At 45.1% G+C, this 18023-nt stretch overlaps 1 protein-coding gene across 1 annotated transcript in view; it reads left to right on the forward strand.

The window, feature by feature from the left end:
* The window catches only part of B4GALNT3 (beta-1,4-N-acetyl-galactosaminyltransferase 3), a 151894-nt gene extending 137618 nt beyond the window's left edge, over window positions 1-14276 (forward strand). The window contains exons 12-20 of the mRNA XM_043968259.1: window positions 158-258; window positions 569-648; window positions 1358-2156; window positions 3384-3700; window positions 4451-4604; window positions 4881-4953; window positions 5607-5760; window positions 8416-8542; window positions 14061-14276. Coding sequence (XP_043824194.1) covers window positions 158-258; window positions 569-648; window positions 1358-2156; window positions 3384-3700; window positions 4451-4604; window positions 4881-4953; window positions 5607-5760; window positions 8416-8542; window positions 14061-14169 — 1914 coding nt within the window. The 3' untranslated portion in view covers window positions 14170-14276. The remainder of the gene's footprint in view (window positions 1-157; window positions 259-568; window positions 649-1357; window positions 2157-3383; window positions 3701-4450; window positions 4605-4880; window positions 4954-5606; window positions 5761-8415; window positions 8543-14060) is intronic.
* The last annotated feature ends 3747 nt before the right edge of the window (window positions 14277-18023 follow it).

The raw sequence follows: 18023 nt of genomic DNA on the forward strand, positions 1-18023 counted from the left end.
TGATCTAAGCAGCAGACACAGTCCATTTAGAGACCACGGTTGCTCCTTCTTTCTCTTCCATCCTGTGCAGACTGAGGCCAGATCCTGACGAACACTGAGGGGAAGGTGTTCAGCTTTAGATGGATGATTTGTCTTCTCTCTCTTCCTCTTCCCCCAGGTTCATCTGTCTTTTGTTTACCCAAATGACTACACCAGATTGAGTCACATGGAGACACATAACAAATGTTTCTATCAGGAAAACTCATACTACTTGGACAAGTAAGTAACACTAGCCTGGGCCATAGAGGTGACTTCCCTCCATTTCTTGGAGTCTTGCCAAAAGCCATGGATGGATCAATGTGGTCTGAAGGGATAGAATAGAGTCTCTTCAATCCAGAGGATCCTTTGATTCTGGAAATCCCACTGCCCCAAGAGTGACTGAGAAAAGGAAAAAAACCCCGGGTTACAATACTTTCTCATGGTAAAACACAAGAATATAGTACAGGTCTGAGAGAGCCTTGCACTTCTTCCCTCATCCAGGGATTTGCTGTCATCTCTTTTGCCAAGGTGCTTTTTTCTCTTTGTGTAGGTTTGGCTTTCAGAAATACATCAAAATTGACCAACTGGGCAGACAGAGTCCAGAGCTCAAAGAGAGACTAGAGCAACCAGGTAAGGAATTCTAGACTGAGACCTCCATAGCTGTGGTCTCCTTTGAGTTTCCAGCGAGGAGTTCTCATTGAGTCTAATATAAAATCTTGTAGATTTTAATGTAAGCTTCTTGAGGCCAGGGTCTATTTTGTATCCTTAGTGACTAGCATAGTCCTGCCTGGCATGTAGTAGAGGTTTAATGAATGCTTGTTGATTGATTCTAAAAGTTTAATAGATTGTTAAAACTTGGAAGGGTCCACAAAAATTCACTTTATCTAACCCCTTTATCTTATAGGTGAAGAGACTGAGGCTCAGAGAGGGTGAAGCCACTTGTCCAAGGTCACGTAGATAGCTAAGTAGGGCATCAGAACTTGAACCTAAGTTTTCTGATTTCATGCTCAATACTCTCCCCTCTACCCTGTGCCTTCCTCACCCATAGGCAGAGTAGGAGAGGAAAGAGCTGTGCAAAGATCCTTTAGCATTCAATTAATCTGTCAAACGGCACTGATTATGCTGTTGATGTCTGGCACTGAGCTAGGCGGGGGCTGCCTAAAGGGAGCAGAATAGGTATTGTTCCTCTCTAATGCACAAAGCCGTGCAGCCCCAGAATCCATATTAGAAGACAGCAGTAGAAACCTTCCGGGCAGAGGTGGGGTGTGGCTGGATGGTGTTTTCTATTCCCTCCTGGTTCTCTGTTTGACATTGACTACCTCTCCATGGCTACTTGTAGGTTTTGAGGAGGACCTTCCCAATGAGTCCCAGTATGGAGATCAGGGTGCAGAATTCCCCACCCCCACTGACCAGGGCCCTGGGATCTTAGAAGATGAGGGCAACCCTACTTCCGTCCCCAGTCAGGATGCCACCGACTATCACCTCAGGAGCCGGCGGAGGCTCCTAGCCACGCAGGAGAGGAGCTCATCGGTAGCCCAGCCAGAAAAGAGAAACAAAGCTGCCTCTGCAGTGAGGACAAGTGACACCCCACTCCAGAACTCCAGAAAGAGGAGCAAGCAAGAGCCCGGCCTTAAGCATGTCCAAGGATCATCTCGTTCCAGTCAGCACCCCATGGAGCACTTGGCAGGGACCTCCCCTCAGTTGAAGAGGTCCAGGCTAGGAGGGAGGCACCACAGGCAGACCTTGGATCAATCTCAGTGGCTGAATCAGGTTCAGTCGTATATTGTGGAACAGAGAAAGGCTGATGGAGGAGAGCCAGAGGCCCCTAGGAGACTTCAGCAGGGGGAGGAGGTGGTGGTGGCTGAAGATGAGGAAAGGCGGATAGAAGGGGAAGAAGAGGAGGATGAAGAGGAAGAGGAGGAGGAGGACTTAGGGGAGGCGTTTGAATATGTCCCTCTATTTGACCCTGCGGTGAACTGGAATCAGACCTTCAGCGCCCGAAATGTGGACTTCCAGACCCTGAGGACTGATTGGATTGACTTAAATTGCAACACATCAGGGAACCTTTTGTTGCGGGAGAGAGAAGCTTTAGAGGTTACACATGTATTTCTGAAGAAGCTGAACCAGAAGACAAGGGGGTAAGGTTAAAGGTTCTTGTGTGGGGTGGGAACGTGGTCAGAGGGAAGGGCAGAGAAAGGCTCTCGACTCCAACTGAACATCTGACCTCAATCCCCTCAGGTGACTGATTACTCCTGGCATGTGAGAGTTAATGGTATTGACTCTCTAGCCCCTCTCAATTAAAGTGTACTGAGTGCTTTTTCAGGGTGTGTGGCCGGGTGTAGGTGCTCTAATGGTAGCTATGGATTCTAAGAATTGTAGCTGCCTAGAGGACTAACCAGGAGGCCTAGGGGATACAGCCCTGGGCTTAGCATCAGGAAGATTCCAAATCTGGCTTCAGACCCTTACTAGCTGTGTGACCCTGGGCAAGTCTCTTAACTCCTGTTTGCCTCAGTTTCCTCATCTGTAAAATGAAGATAATAATTGCACCTGTCTCCCAAAGTTGTTCTGAGGATTGAATGAGATAATAATTGTGAAGCACTTAGCACATAGTAAGTACTATTATCATTATCATACTTATAATGAAGGAACAAAGCTTTATCACCAAGTAGCCATGTGCTCTGGTCGTCAATCACTTCATCTTCCTGAGCCTCATTTACACATTTACCAATTGTATTTGCATTTTATAAAATGTATTTGCATTTTAATTTTTTGTATTTTACAAAATTTATTTGTGCATTTATAAATCATAACAAAGTAAGATGGTTGGACTAGATCATCTCTGAGGTCTCTCCAGACTGGACAAAACAGGATACACTCACTCATTCAGTGTGCTAGCCTTTTAAAATTTGCACAGAGAGTATTTCCTGTCAATCATGGAAAACTATTTAGAGAAAAACCTGCCTGTCTAGAGCTTTTTAGTTTCATAGCTCAGGAATTAATAAATGATACTAAATTAGTTTAGATCTTTCAATGGTTTGATAAGCAACGAAGGGTAGTAAAAAAAAATCAATCGACTCAGGAGACCTGTTAGGCTTTGTCACCTAACAGGAATGTGACCCTGGATAAGTCACTTAAATTGTTTGAGCCTCAGTTTCCTCATCTGTCAAATGGAGTAATCATATTTACATGGCCTATCCACCATGGTTATTGTGAGCAAAGTACTTTTGAGCCCTGCAAAGTGCCATGTAAATGCGAGTTATTATTTGAAGCTGACTTTTGAGATCTCTGACCCCATAAGCAGAATGTGGAGGGATGGAACAGTAGGGAAAAGGAAACTGAAGCCATTCCCCCCCATCCTACCTTAGGCGGTACCAGCTACATCGTGTTGTAAACATAGAGAAGCGCCAGGACCGGCTCAGAGGAAGCCGCTACCTATTGGAGCTGGAACTTCTGGAGAAAGGTGGTCAGCTAGTGCGGCTCTCAGAGTATGTGCTGTCGAGGGACTGGCGAGGGGTTAGTGTGGGTGGTGGCAAAGAGCCCGAAGAACACAACTTACGTGGCATGGTCTTGGGCCACCAGCGCCAGCGGCACCTGCTAAATAGCCAAGCCAAAGAACCTGAACTGTGCTGGCCCATCGGCTTCTCCTGGAACCATCGGGCTGTTGTCCACTTTATTGTGCCTGGTGAGTCACACAACAGAGGGGAGGGCATTTTAGTGGAGCAGGGGTTTTAGAACAGAGTGGGATAACATAACCAATCATAACTGGCCAAAGGAGATATTGTGAGGTGAGGTGGGAGACAGTGGTGGGAGGCATGTTGGATGTATGGATTGGATGTTGAAATGGTGCAGTGGATAGAGTGCTGGGCCTGGAGTCAGGAAGAACTGAGTTCAATTCTGGCCTTGGATATATACTAACTGTGTGACCCTGGGCAAGTCACTTAAGCCTGTTTACCTCAGTTTCCTCATTTGTAAAATGAGCTGGAGAAGAAAATGGCAAACCACTCTAGGGTCTCTGCCAAGAAAACCCCAATGAGGTCACAGAGAGTCAGACACAAATGAAATAACTGAACGATTGTCTTATAAATAATAAAAGCATAATAAAAATTAAGTGACAGAAATATGAAAACATAGAGTTGTGGTTAGAATACATAATGTGATTATACTAGGATGGACAAGAAGACATGGTTATGGTGTCATCTCAAGGCATAATACTACCCAAGCAGTTCTCATGTGGACATGTTCAGTGGATATAAAGGAGGCCAAAAAAAGTACACATTACCACGGTTGGGGGTGAGAGAGACTCTTTGGCCCCATGTCATGTATAGAGTTCACATGAGCCATGGTAGAAGCAGAGGGTTGTATAGGGCCTGTGGGATTTGTGATTGACTAACATCTATCTTTTTTCCTCTGCCTGTCCCTCATCCCTTGGCAGTGAAGAACCAGGCTCGATGGGTTCAGCAGTTTATCAATGACATGGAGAAGCTGTCCCAGGTGACTGGTGATCCCTATTTCAACATCATTATCACTGACTACAGCAGTGAGGACATGGATGTAGAGATGGCCCTTAAGAGATCCAGTCTTCGAAGGTGAGATGGTAACATGCTGGCCACTGGGAGGGTCTGGGTGTTTGCTTTTCCTAAGACCCCCAAGTAAATTGTTGGAGGAAAAGCTGGCAGGTAAATCCATTTATCCTGTCCTCTGCTCTAGGGCTATTTCCTTCTTTTGTAAGTCTAACCTCAGAGCCCCTTAACCCTGACCCAAGGCTCCCCACCATACTGTCTTATTCCTGCTTGGCTCCTATGGGGAACTTCTATCCCCAGAATCTAGGACTCAGGATGCTGTCTAATCTCTCTTCCCTGCAGCTACCAGTATATGAAGTTGACTGGGAACTTTGAGCGCTCAGCCGGGCTTCAGGCTGGTGTGGATCTGGTGAAGGTAAAGGGGTTGAAAAGAATTTAGTCTTGAACTAGGGAAAGAGAAGGGTGGGGTTAGTACTGGTCCCTTCAAGCATATAAAGCTGACAGTGTCACCAGTGAAAGGGCATGGGAGCATTCTCTCAGGCTTAGTAAGGTGGGCCTGCCTCAGGAAAAAACTGGGTTCCCAGGAGATAGCCTAAATTTCATTTAGTTCATTTGCTCCTAGAAACTCTATTTGGTGGAAGACATGACACAATTCTGAATGTGTCCACTTGTTTTAAATTGGTTGGCAGCTCTGGGGAATTACATGATGTTGTATTAGAAAGAGATCTGAACAAAACTAAAGGAAGGAGGAGACAAGGGGTGCTGGAGCCAGTTCAAATTGTTAAATTTCCATTATAAGCATTCATACTTCAGAAATCGGCAAACATTACAAATCAGGGCTTGATTTATTATTGTTTTGTTGAGTGTCTAGAATCTAAACTTAAGAAATCGATAGAGAAAATGTTATTGATGAAGATTAAGCGTTAGTGTGTTGTACGTAGATTTCAGCCCCCACCCCACTTGGAAGTGGATTGGTGCATTGTTAAACATTTACCAGCACACCCCTGGAAGGAGAGATACTTCCTTGCCCGGGCAAGCTGACCTGATCCTCCCTGCATCTATCTCCAGGACCCACACAGCATTATCTTCCTGTGTGATCTACATATACACTTTCCACCTGGAGTCATTGATGTCATACGGAAGCACTGTGTGGAGGGCAAGATGGCTTTTGCTCCCATGGTGATGAGGCTGCAGTGTGGGGCCACGCCTCAGTGGCCAGAGGGTAAGTACTGAGCCTGGTGGAAGAGAACTCCCTGGGCATTCTCTCTCAGCAAGTCATATTTCTTTACCTGGAACTCTACCACTGATACCTAGCTGGGGTCTCTGACCCCTTGCTCCACAACAGTAAACTGCAGGGTTGGATATGTGTACTGAAAGCAACAACAATGGAATCAAGCAACCACTGTAAGACTACACTCCTAGCTACCATTGTCATAGTTAAACCACCATCTTAGCTCCAGTTCTACTCTACCATGGAGGGAATCCAGGAAAACTATCAGCAGTCCAACAGCCTGTGAAGTTCTAAAAGCCTAGGATTTGCCCCTGTTTCACAGAATTCCAGAAATCAATTCAATTCAATAAGTAAATACTAACTATACGTAAGGCATTGTGCTAAACACAATAGATACAAAGACAAAAAGGGAAAAGAGCTCCTGCTTACTTTATGTTGGAGGATATAGCTTGGAAACCTAACACAAGACAATTAGAGGGATCAGGAGAGTCTTCTGTAGGAGGGGACATCTGATCTAAGCCTTGAAGGAGCTAAGAATTTGAAGCAGCAAGGAGATGGCTGTGAATATCATAGGGAAGGGTGGCCAAGGCAAAGACTTGGGGGCAAAAGATGGAATGCTAGGAAGCAGCTAAGTGGTGTAGTGGATAAAGCACTGACCCTTGAGTCAGGAGCACCTGAATTCAAATCCAGCCTCAGACACTTGACACTTACTAGCTGTGTGACCCTGGGCAAGTCACTTAACCCTCATTGCCCCACCCAAAAAAAAAAAAAGATGGAATGCTGAATTCTGAGCATGGCAGAAAGGCCCATTTGGCTTGCAGTAGACAAGTGTGAAGGGAAATAGCATGAAATAAGTGTGTTGAGGCTGTCTGGAAGCAGAGGAGTCTCAGATTCAGGAGGGATCCCAAATACACCTAGGTTAACCTGCCCCTGAATAGGAATCTTTTTTACAACCTCCCTGACAAGTGGTCATCCAGCCTGTACTTGAAAACTCCCAGTGACAGGGAACTCATTACTGATCAGAGCATCATATTTCACTTTAGTAGGGCTCTTTTAGAAACTTTTTCCTTATCTAAATTCTGTTTCTCTTCAGCTTCCAACTATAACTTTTGGTTCTGTCTTCTAGGTGACATAGTGGATAGAGCACTGGACCTGAGTTCAAATCCTGCCTCAGACATTTACTAGTTGTGTGACTCTGGGCAAGTCACTTAACTGCTATTTGCCTTGGTTTCCTCATCTGTTAAATATAGATAATAATAACACCTAGGTGGCCTGGAATCAGGAATACCTGAGTTCAAATCCAGCCTCAGACACTAGCTGTGTGTTCCTGGGCAAGTCACTTTAACCCTGTTTACCTCAGTTTCCTATGGGATTTATTTTATTATTATTATTTTTTTTTTTTTGCGGGGCAATGAGGGTTAAGTGACTTGCCCAGAGTTACACAGCTAGTAAGTGTCAAGTGTCTGAGGCTGGATTTGAACCCAGGTCCTCCTGAATCCAGGGCCAGTGTTTTATCCACTGTAGCACCTAGCTGCCTCTTACCTCAGTTTCCTCATTGGTAAAATGATCTGGAGAAGGAAATGGCAAACCACTCCAGTATCTTTGCCAAGGAAACCCCAAATGGGGTCATAAAGAATTGGACATGACTAAAAAATGACTGAACAACAGCAAGAACACCTAGTTCCCAGAGTTGTTATGATAATAAAATGAGATGACATTTGCAAAATGCTCATGAACCTTAAGGTACTACCTAAATGCTAGTTATTATTCATCATTGTTATTATCACTATGACAAGCAAAACCAGACCAACCCTTATTCACATGTTAGTTTTTCCATTACTTTTAGAATCTACTATATTCGCTCTAAGTCTTTTCTCCATGCTAAACAATATCAGTTCCTTCGATTGGCATTCTTATGTCATACCTTGTCCCCTCATTACCTTTTGGATGTGTTTGTCAATGTATTTCCTAAAATAATGTCTCTAGAAGTGACTCCACACTCCTGATAATGTATCCCAAGATTGAACTAGCTTGTTTTAGCTGCTAGGTCTTGCTGTTGGGCTTTCAGTACACTAAAATCTCAAGTTTTGTTCATACACATTATTGTCTAGCTGAGCTTCCTGCTCCCCTCTTTTCTTCTCCGGGAGGCTTGCACTTCAGCTCTCATCAGTCCTTTAGAAAGAACCTGCTTTAGTCTTGCCTGAAGTTGCCAAGTCAGCTGTGGTCATCTGTCCCTCTTGGATCTGATTTGTAACAAGAAATACATTTGCACATTTCCCATGAGTTATCCTTGATTGGCAGGTAGCCTTAGGCAAGAGGAAGGGCTTTTTGTTTTTCCCGACCCCTCAGAATGATCTGAGAGACCATCCTCAGATGGTAGGGTGACATCTAAAGAGTGAGATAAGGAAAAAGCTTTGGCTGAAGTGATTGATTAAACCTCAGAGGATATGAACCAGAAAGATAGTTAAAAATCATACCAGGACTACTATAGCCTTATTCCTTCAAGAAGAATCCTGGAGCATCAACCCAGGAGCTGCCCTCACTTCTTGAAACTGTAGATGGGAAGACCTCCCTTTCACCATCATAAGCACAATTCTCTTGATAAGAGGAGCTGAATATCACCCTTGCCTCCCTGTCTGCCCTCAGGTTACTGGGAAGTGAATGGATTTGGCCTTCTGGGCATCTACAAGTCAGACCTGGACAAGATTGGAGGCATGAATACCAAGGAATTCCGAGACCGCTGGGGAGGAGAGGACTGGGAGCTTCTGGACAGGTGATTTGGGAGGAGGGTAGGAACCTCAGGGAGGGGATAAGAAGCCACTGCTGGGGCTCTGTTCCTAGAAAGGAAGCTCTGGAAAGGGGACAGGAAGGGCTTAACAGAAGAAATGATGCCTAAGCTATCTCATTAGGCTCTAAATGCTCGGTCAGTCAACAAGGATTTATTCAGCACCTAGATGCAAAGTCAAAAATGACTTAGTCCCTGCCCTCAAGGAACTTGCAATCTATCAGGAATGACAACATGTATAGATTAATGCACATAAAATATGTAAAAGGTAAAAAAAAAGAAATCGGGATGGGGGAATCAAAATAGGCTTCATTATAGGTGGTGCTTAAGTGAAGTTTTGAAGGAAACAGATTTTTTTTTTTTGGGTGGGGCAATGAGGGTTAAGTGACTTGCTCAGGGTCACTTAGCTAGTAAGTGTCAAGTGTCTGAGGCTGGATTTAAACTCAGGTCCTCCTGAATCCAGGGCCGGTGCTTTATCTACTGTGCCACCTAGCTGCCCATGAAGGAAACAGATTCTAAGAAATGGAGGTGAAGTGGGAGTATGTTCCAATATGGAGAAAGGAGCAAAGGCTCAAAGATGAGACATGACTAATTTGACTGCCCCAAAGAGTGTGGGAAAGGGAGAAATACAATAAAGTTGGCAAGATAAGTTGGGGCTAGACTTTGAATGGCTTTAAATGTAGAGCTTGCATTAGATCTAAGAGGAAATAGTGGTTTATTGGAGTTTTTGTTGTAGGGAAATGCTATGGTCAGGTCTGCTTAAGGAAAATTACTTCAGGGGGCAGCTAGGTGGCACAGTGGATAAAGCACCAGACCTGGATTCAGGAGGACCTAAGTTCAAATTCGACCTCATTCACTTGACACTTATTAGCTGTGTGACCCTGGGCAAGTCACTTAACCCTCATTGCCCCACAGCAAAACACACACACACACACACACACACACAATTACTTCAGCACCTTTTTATAGGATGGATTGAGGGGTGAGAGAATTGAGGCTATTTCAGTAGTCCAGGGGAGAGGTGATGAGGGCCTGGAGTGGTGACCATGAGAGTGAAGAGAAGGATGGAGGAGACATTGTAATATGGTGGTAGAAATGGACAAAATTGAATGACTGCCTAAGTGCTGTGAGGAAGAGTGAGGAGCAAAGGCTAACGTCAAGCTTGTGAACTGGGGTAATGAGAATAATGGTAGTGTTCTAGACAGAAGTAAAGAAGTTGGAAGGGGGATTAATAAATGTAATGAGTTCAATTTTTGTTATGTTGTGTTTGAAATGCTTATGAGACATCCACTTTGAAACATCTATAAATGGTTTGAAATGTTAAAGTGGTAACAGGTAAGTTAGTGCTGGACGTATAGATTTGGGAGCCCTCTACATAGAGATTAGAGTTAAGCCCAGGGGCCCAATGAGGTCAACAAGTGAGAGGGTATAGGAAGAAAAATTAGAAGTGCTATAGGGTACTACACAATTAGAGACTTTAAATGCCTGATTAATGAGCCAGGGAGACTGAGGAGAGATCAAGCAGGTAAGAGGAGATTCTAGAGAACCATGTCATAAAAACCCAGAGACAGAAGATTATGTGGGAGAAAACGATGATCAATAATATCAAATGCATCAGAGAAGTCAAGAAGGTTAAGGATAGAGAATAAGGTCACCAATTTGGCAATGAAGAAATCAGAGGTAACTCTAAAGAGATCAGTTCCAGGTTGAGTGATGAGGTGAGAAGCCAAATGAAGGGCATTGAGAAGTGAGTAGTAAGAAGAGAGATAGTGCAGATGAGGGGGAGACGGGTTTTTTTAGGGTTTTGAGTGAGAAAGGGAGGAGAGTTATAGGATGATAGTGTGAGGGTCTTTTCAAGCTGAGGAGACCAGGTCAGTTTTTGTAGGTTGTGGTAGATAGGGAGATAAGGAAGGTTAGGGAGAATGGGGATGACTTTGGGAACAATCTGCTTGTGAAGACTGGAGGGCAGGTGTACATCTTCATTTGCCTCGGCAGAGGAAAGTTTCAGCTCTTCATCAGGGACTGGAGTAAAAGGAGAGAGAATAAGGGAAGATATTAAGGAGTTTTGAGATATAGAGGAGAAGATAAAAGAGGAATCTCATGGTGAATGGTCTCTGTTTTCTCAGTAAAGTATGAGGTTCTCAGCTGAGAGAAGGGAGAGGGTATGACACAAGGGGCTTAAGGAGAGAAGCAATGATGTGGAACAACCAGGCTAACCATAGTCAGTCAATAAGCATATAAGTGCCTGCTATGTACCAGATACTGTGCTAAATGCTCAGGATACAAAGAAGGGGAAAAGATAGTAGCTGCTCTTGAGGAGCTCACAATCTAATGGAGGAGACACCATGCAAATAGCTACATACATATAAGTTATATGGGGAGTTAGCTGGTGAGGTACATAGGGCACAGAGTCTGGAGTTAGGAAGACGAGTTCAAATCTGACCTCAGACCCTTACTAGCTGTGTGACCCTGGGCAAGTCATTTAACACTGTTTGCCTCAGTTTCCTCATCTGCAAAATGAGCTGGAAAACCACTCCTGTATCTTTGCTAAGATAACCCCAAATGGGGTCATGAAGAGTTGGACTGAATAACAACAATAAAAAACAAGTTTATATACAGGATAAATAGGAAATCGTGAATAGAGAGAAAACAGAATTAAGGCTGGGAAAAGCTTTACATAGAAAGTAGGATTTTAGTTGAGACTTGAAAGGAAGCCAGGGAGGTCAGTTGTTGGAGCAGGCATGGGGGACAGCTGAGAGATGGAGCATCTTGTTCTTGGAACAGCCAGGAGGCCAGTGTCACTGGATCAAAGAATATGTGTGGGGAAGTAAGGTGTAGGAAGGTAGGAGGGGGCTAGTTACTGAAGGGCTTTGTTTTTTTGTTTGTTTTTTGTTTTTTGTGGGGCAGTGGGGGTTAAGTGACTTGCCCAGGGTCACACAGCTAGTAAGTAAGTGTCAAGTGTCTGAGGCCAGATTTGAACTCAGGGCCGGCACTTTATCCACTGCGCCACCTAGCTGCCCCAGTAGTGAAGGGCTTTGAATGCCAAGTAGCATTTTGTATTTGATCCTGGAGGCGATAGGGACCCACTGTAAAGGGTAAAGGGTAAAGAATAAAGGGTAGAATAAAAGGTAAGGGGGGCAGGTAGGTGGTACAGTGGATAGAGCACCGGCCCTGGATTTAGGAGGACCTGAGTTCAAATTCGGCCTCAGATGCTTAACAATCACTAGCTGTGTGACCCTGGGCAAGTCACTTAACCCCAATTGCCTCACCAAAAAAAAAAAAAAAGAATAAAGGGTAGGGGTGACAGATCTGTGCTTGAGGCTGACAAACCCGCCAGCAGGCAATTGTGATAACCCAGGTGTGAGGTAATGAGGACCTGCACCTGAGTGGTGGCAGTGTCCAAGGGGAGAGGGCTTATTGGAGGGTTGTTGAAAAGGTGAAACTGACAGTCCTTGGCAACAGCTTGGACAGGGATACTGAGAGAGAGAGTGAGACATTAAGAATGATGCCCAAGTCTCTACTATTTATCCTGCAGAGAAGTAGATTGTCAGTTTTCTTTTCATGTGTATATTATCTCTTCTACTAAACTTTGGGTGTACACTTTATCCCTCTAAGCTCTTTATATTCTCTAAAATCATTTTGGGCCTATAGGCATTCAATGTGTTTTCTGATTGCTTGGTTGGAGAAGTAAACAGTCCCTGCTTTCACTGCAGACTCTCTAGTTAATTGTACTGCATCATATGCAAGAGAGTATAAAACTCTCGTTTGGGGGACATAAAAGTAAATGCGGTAAAAGTAAATGCGGTAGGAGGACAAAGAATTGAAAGAGACGTTAAAACTAGAGGGAAGCCAAGGAAGGGTTCCTGCAGAAGGGTAAGACTTGTACTAGGCCTTGAGAGAAATGAGAGCATTCCAGCTTGAGGAAAACCAAGGGCATGCAAGTAAAAGTGATGACAATGTGTTGAGATAGTGAAGGAACTGGTCTGATGGAGTCAAGAGAACATGTAAGGGCCACCATGATCTCATGGAGAGTCTTGAATGCCAAATCTAGACAATTCATACTTGATATTAGATTGTAAACTCCTTGAGAGCAGGGACTATTTTTTGCCCTTTTTTGGTACAGAGCCTGGTGCATAGTAGGCACTTAATAAATGTTTATTGACTGACTAAATGACTGGCATGGTAGGAAATAAGGAGCCACTGATGGTTTTTGAGTAGAGGAATAACCTGATGAAAGCATTATACAAGGTATCCCCAAAATATTAGTTTAGTTTTAAGCTTTAGTGCAGCGCTCTAAGATTTCTGGGACACCCTATAGAAAATACCATTGCTTCACACTTGTTTGAGAGAGCAGAAGGTGATGCATCTCTTCCTGCCTATGACCAGTTTGTTGCCTTTCTCTTGGGCCCAGGGACGCTTCTAAGGCTTATTGAAATATGGATGCCATCTGGTTCCAACACAAAACAGCAGGGCAGGCACATGCACACACCCCTAGCCCTGATAATTGAGGACAGGAAGGAGAAAGGAGGAAGTAGTGCAGGCACTCCAAACTGGGATGTAGATGGAGGTAGAACCAGGAAATGTAGAGATGGAGACATGAAGCTTGTCTGCCAGATCTTGACTGCTGGGCTACTTATCTTTTCAAAATTTAGTCAAATTCTATACCATCTTTCTTTTTCCTTTCCTTTCCTCTCCTCTCCTCTCCTCTCTTTCTCTCTTGTTTTTTTTTTTTTTTCAGGGCAATGAGGGTTAAGTGACTTGCCCAGGGTCACATAGCTAGTAAGTGTCAAATGTCTGAGACTGGATTTGAATTCAGGTCCTCCTGAATCCAGGGCCGGTGCTTTATCCACTGTGCCACCTAGCTGCCCCCTTCTATGCTATCTTTTATATAGATTTAGGGACTAGACCTGCGATTTCATTGACATAAGAATTTCCAGATGAGGAAACTCCCATTGTTAGTGTAGTGTAGATGCTAGTGCATCTTTTCCACCACTTAGAGTCTTGGAAAGTTGTCTAGAACACTGAGATGTTAAATGACTTGCCTGGCATCACATAGATAGTAGGTGTTAGAGGCAGGATCTGAACCCCTTCTTCCTGGCTTCAAGGCCAGTTTTCTGCCCCTCCATTATATCAGCTCTATTCTAGGCACAGTGGGGCATACAGACTCCCCCTTCCTGTGGCCAGAGGGGTATCCAGAGGGTGAGATTGGTTAGGGTAAGCCCAGGACAGAGGGAAGGGTTAGAAAAGGCCAGTAAGGGTGACCCTAAGCATCTCCAGTGAGCTTAGTGTCCTCCATCTGTCCCGTTGCCCTCTGGAAGATGGGTTGGAGCTGAGAGATGGAGGGTCTTGTTCTTGGAACAGCCAGGAGGCCAGCATCACTGGATCAAAGAATACATGTGGGGAAGTAAACCTCATTGTGAATGGGGACATCTTCTTAAGGACCCCAAGATCTTCCCCATATCTCCTTGCCACTTATGTTGGCTTATCCTGTTTCTTTGTTCCTCAGAATTCTACAGGCTGGCCTAGAAGTGGAACGTCTCTCCCTTAGGAATTTCTTCCATCGATACCACTCCAAGCGGGGCATGTGGAACCGTCGCCAATTGAACATGCCATGATGTCAGAAGGGTGCCCAGCCAGAACTGACTGATTCCTGCCTCCTGACCTGCAGCTCTTCCACTCCTGCCCACCACTCAAGGGGAAATACGAACAAACAGGAGGAGCAAGCCAGCACCCCCTCCCACCCTACCCAACACTGTTGAGAGCCATCTCCCCACCTATGGACCTGAGCGTGGGGTCTGAATAGGTGGCAGTGTTGTAATCTCCCCCCCTTCCTTTAGCCTTTTGGGCACCCAAAAGGAAGGATTTCTAAGAGGAGGGGTTGTGGAGGGTGGTGGGGTCCAGGCCTAGGTGGCAGAGGTGGAATACCTCATCAGGAAATGGAAAGGCGGCAAGGGAAGGAGCAGTCTGTTCACCCGATGAGAAGCCTTCTACTACCAGTTGGCCCTTTGTAGGGAGCACAGACCATGGAACATAATTTTTTTTTAAGAGAAAGTCTATCCGTTTGTGGTAGAGGGGTGGGAGGTAGTATTGAATCTTTCCACCATCCCCTCCCAACCAACACAGACTGGGAATCCTCGGTTTCTCAAGAAGAGGGGAAAACAACTTCCTAGGGGGATGAGATTGTGGATTTGGGAAACATTCTGAGCTGTGGATCTCTGACCCTCTGCTATGTCATGTTATTTCCCTCCCATCCCTTCCCCAAAAGCTATCTTGTGATCAAGGTTGAAACCTTGTTGAACACACTCCAAAAGTCAAGCCTTCTCAAGAAGGGGACCCTTCCCCACCACCAACCCATGTCCCCATCCTTCATGCCTCCCACAAAAAGACAGAAAGCAAGTGCTTCCAGTCACCTGACTTGGCCATCAACAGCAGGGTATTACCCTCATCCAGCCAGAGAAGTTCAGCTCAGGCTGGCCAGAGCACAGGGCTGAAATCCCCATCCTACCACTCCTTTGGGGCCAGTAACCAATATGGAAACTACAAGGAGTAGGCTTTGAAGAGAAAGTGCGGCACCTGTTAAGGAGTTCCAAGCCCATCCCAACTTCCCACCCTCATTGCCAGCTTTATAGACTATTTTCTGCAGATTAGAGGAATGGAGAGCCTCTTCAGCTACACTCTGTAGGGAAGGCTAGTGGGAGGGCAGCAGGAAAAGGGACCTGCTGATCTATAAATAAGAACAGGGAGGGGTTCAGGTACTGTTTGTTCCTCCCCAGCCTTGGGCACCTGGAAAAGGAAAGGATCATTCTGAATTAGCAGGAGCTTCTGGGGCCCCGGGTGGAAGGAGCAGGAAGGGAGGAAGCTCCTCTCCAGCGTAAAGAGAGGAGAACCAGGCAGAGCATCATTAGGGATATGCTACCTCTGCCTGCTGTTCCTCACTTGATCATTACATATGAATCTTGCACTAATCCCCAGGCTATCTCTGTGACTGGGGATTCTCCTGCTGCTGCATTCACCAATGGTGCATTTGACACTGAGTCTCAGTACTCCAGTGTCTGTCTAGGTATGTGAAAAAAGAAAAAAAGAAGGAAGCCCCCGGGGTCAATGGGGAGGGGATCATAGGGAAATGAACCAGGGTCCAAGGTCTCAGCCTAGAGCTGAACTCTATCCTCAGTCAGACCTGCTGCCTTCTGAACAGAGCCAGTGACAGCACAGAGAAGAGAGAGGAGAGTTGGGCTTGTCCATGTGTAATGTCCATTTGCTCTCAGAGTAGCTGAGAACTTCTTTGGAAGGTCTGAAATAGGCTTTGACTGGAAAAAGGCAGATTGGAAATCGCTCTCCTGGTTCATCTCGTTCAGATTACCAGAGCCCCCGCCCCGACCTCTCAGCACCCCAATTTCCTTCCCTGGACCTTGAACCTAAGTGCCTCGTCTTTGACTTCTGTACTGTTACCTCTATACCATCTGCCTTAAGGAGGAGAGGCCTCCTAGGCCTCTGTTCTATAACAGAAAGAGTGGGTTGGGGAGAGAAAGGGTTAAATACAGCATCTTCTTAGAAAAATCCAAGACTTATGTTTTCTTGTTACTATCCACAGAGGGAGCGTTTGGGAGGAGGGGAATCTCTGCCTCTGCCTCACGTCTATCAGTCATGTCTCACATCCACCAATGGCTATGTCAAGGATACCAGTGCTACCCTCATGTGTAATAATGTATTAAGTGCTCACTGTGCGAGACTCTAGGTTCCACAGGGTTATAAAAGGAGAAGGAATGGTCCCTCCCCTCAGAGAGCTAATAGAATGACATAATGGAAAAATCAGTAAACTTGTAGTCCAGTGTTCTTGTTCCAATACCGTCTAAGCTATATGACTGACTACAAGCAAGTCACGCATAACCTCTCTGAGTCTCAGTTTCCACACCTATAAAATGCAATAATAAGTATGCAAAAGGCTAGTAAGTTCAATTCCAGGCTCTGCCACTTACTGCCCTTGTTATCACAGGTTCAGATGTTCCATTTCCTCTTTTTTTTGTTGTTTTGTTTTTGCAGGGCAATTGGGGGTTGTAACTTGCCCAGGGTCACACAGCTAGTAAGTGTCAAGTATCTGAGGTCATATTTGAACTCAGGTCCTCCTGAATCCAGGGCCGGTGGTTTATCCACTGCGCCAGCTAGCTGCCCCCCATTTCCTCATTAAAAAAAAAAATTGTTATTTGGTTGGGCAATGAGGGTTAAGTGACTTGTCCAAGGTCACACAGCTAGTTAAGTGTCAAGTGTCTGAGGCCAGATTTGAACTCAGGTCTTCCTGAATCCAGGGCCAGTGCTCTAACCACTGTGCCACCTAGCTGCCCCCCCCCCAATTTCCTCATTTATAAAATGAGGGGGTTGGACTAGATGACCTTTGAACTTGATAGTATAAAATCACCTTTCAGGCCTGAAATTCTGTGTAAATGTGAGATCAATATTATTACCATTATTATTACATATGAACATTGAGCCTCTCACTTGAAAGCTTCAGTCTAGAAGCTTTGGGTTCAAGTTGAATTTCTAGCTCAGTGAGCTTGTGCAAATCACACCCTCTCTGTAAAACGAGGGGGTTGGCCTGGTTGACCTTTCTGGCACCTTCCAACTCTCACAGTTTGCAGGTTCACTTTTCTGGTTTGCTTGGCTAACGTGAAAATCAATTTGCATTCTCTGAGTATGTCTTGGCAGCTGTGTGGGGAAACTGGAAGGAAGATGGTGTGCTTTGGGGAAAAAGCCAAACTTTGATTAAAATTTTGCTATGGTAATCCACAAAACGGATAATGCATCCATGAATGATCAAAAGTTGACAGTGCCTGAAATCAAGTAGAAGGCTGCCCAAGCAGGGAAGGAAAAGCTTTTTGACAGGGAGCCCTAAGGAAAAAGGGTGATTTAAATGGTTCTCTGAGTCAAAGTCCCAGGTATGTTCCCTTCCAGAGCTGGATGGTCCAACTGAAGTGGCCTCAGACTGCCCTCCTGGATGGCATGCACAATTGGCCGTGTGGTTTGATGGAAAGAGTCAGATTCTGCCTCTGACCTAATATCTACATGCGTGTGACTTCAAACGAGTTCCTAAAATCCCCTAAGCTTCAGTGTTCTCATCTGTAAAATGAGGGGGTTGGACCAGATGATCTATGAGGTCCCTTCTAGTTCTAAATCTATGAACTTGGGAACTGAAAATTGTAAAGGATGACACCTATTGGTTTAGCAGATTACTTTGGAGTTAGAGATGGCTCTTTTCTCTTGAGAGAGGGGAGGAAGGGGTGTGGAATAGGGAAAGGGAAATGGTTGACTTGGAGCTAGTGAGCTCAGACTCATGCACCTTGTCGGGTTTGGGGGCACAGTACCAGAAAGGTTGACAGTCCCCACTCTGGGCACAAGGCATCCACAGCCACCAATATAGAATGTACTTAGACCAAAAGAACCACAGACTTTAGTATTTTAATTTGTATTGGGGACT

This window comes from Dromiciops gliroides, chromosome 5 (genome assembly GCF_019393635.1).
Source record: "Dromiciops gliroides isolate mDroGli1 chromosome 5, mDroGli1.pri, whole genome shotgun sequence".
Classification (NCBI taxonomy): domain Eukaryota; kingdom Metazoa; phylum Chordata; class Mammalia; order Microbiotheria; family Microbiotheriidae; genus Dromiciops; species Dromiciops gliroides.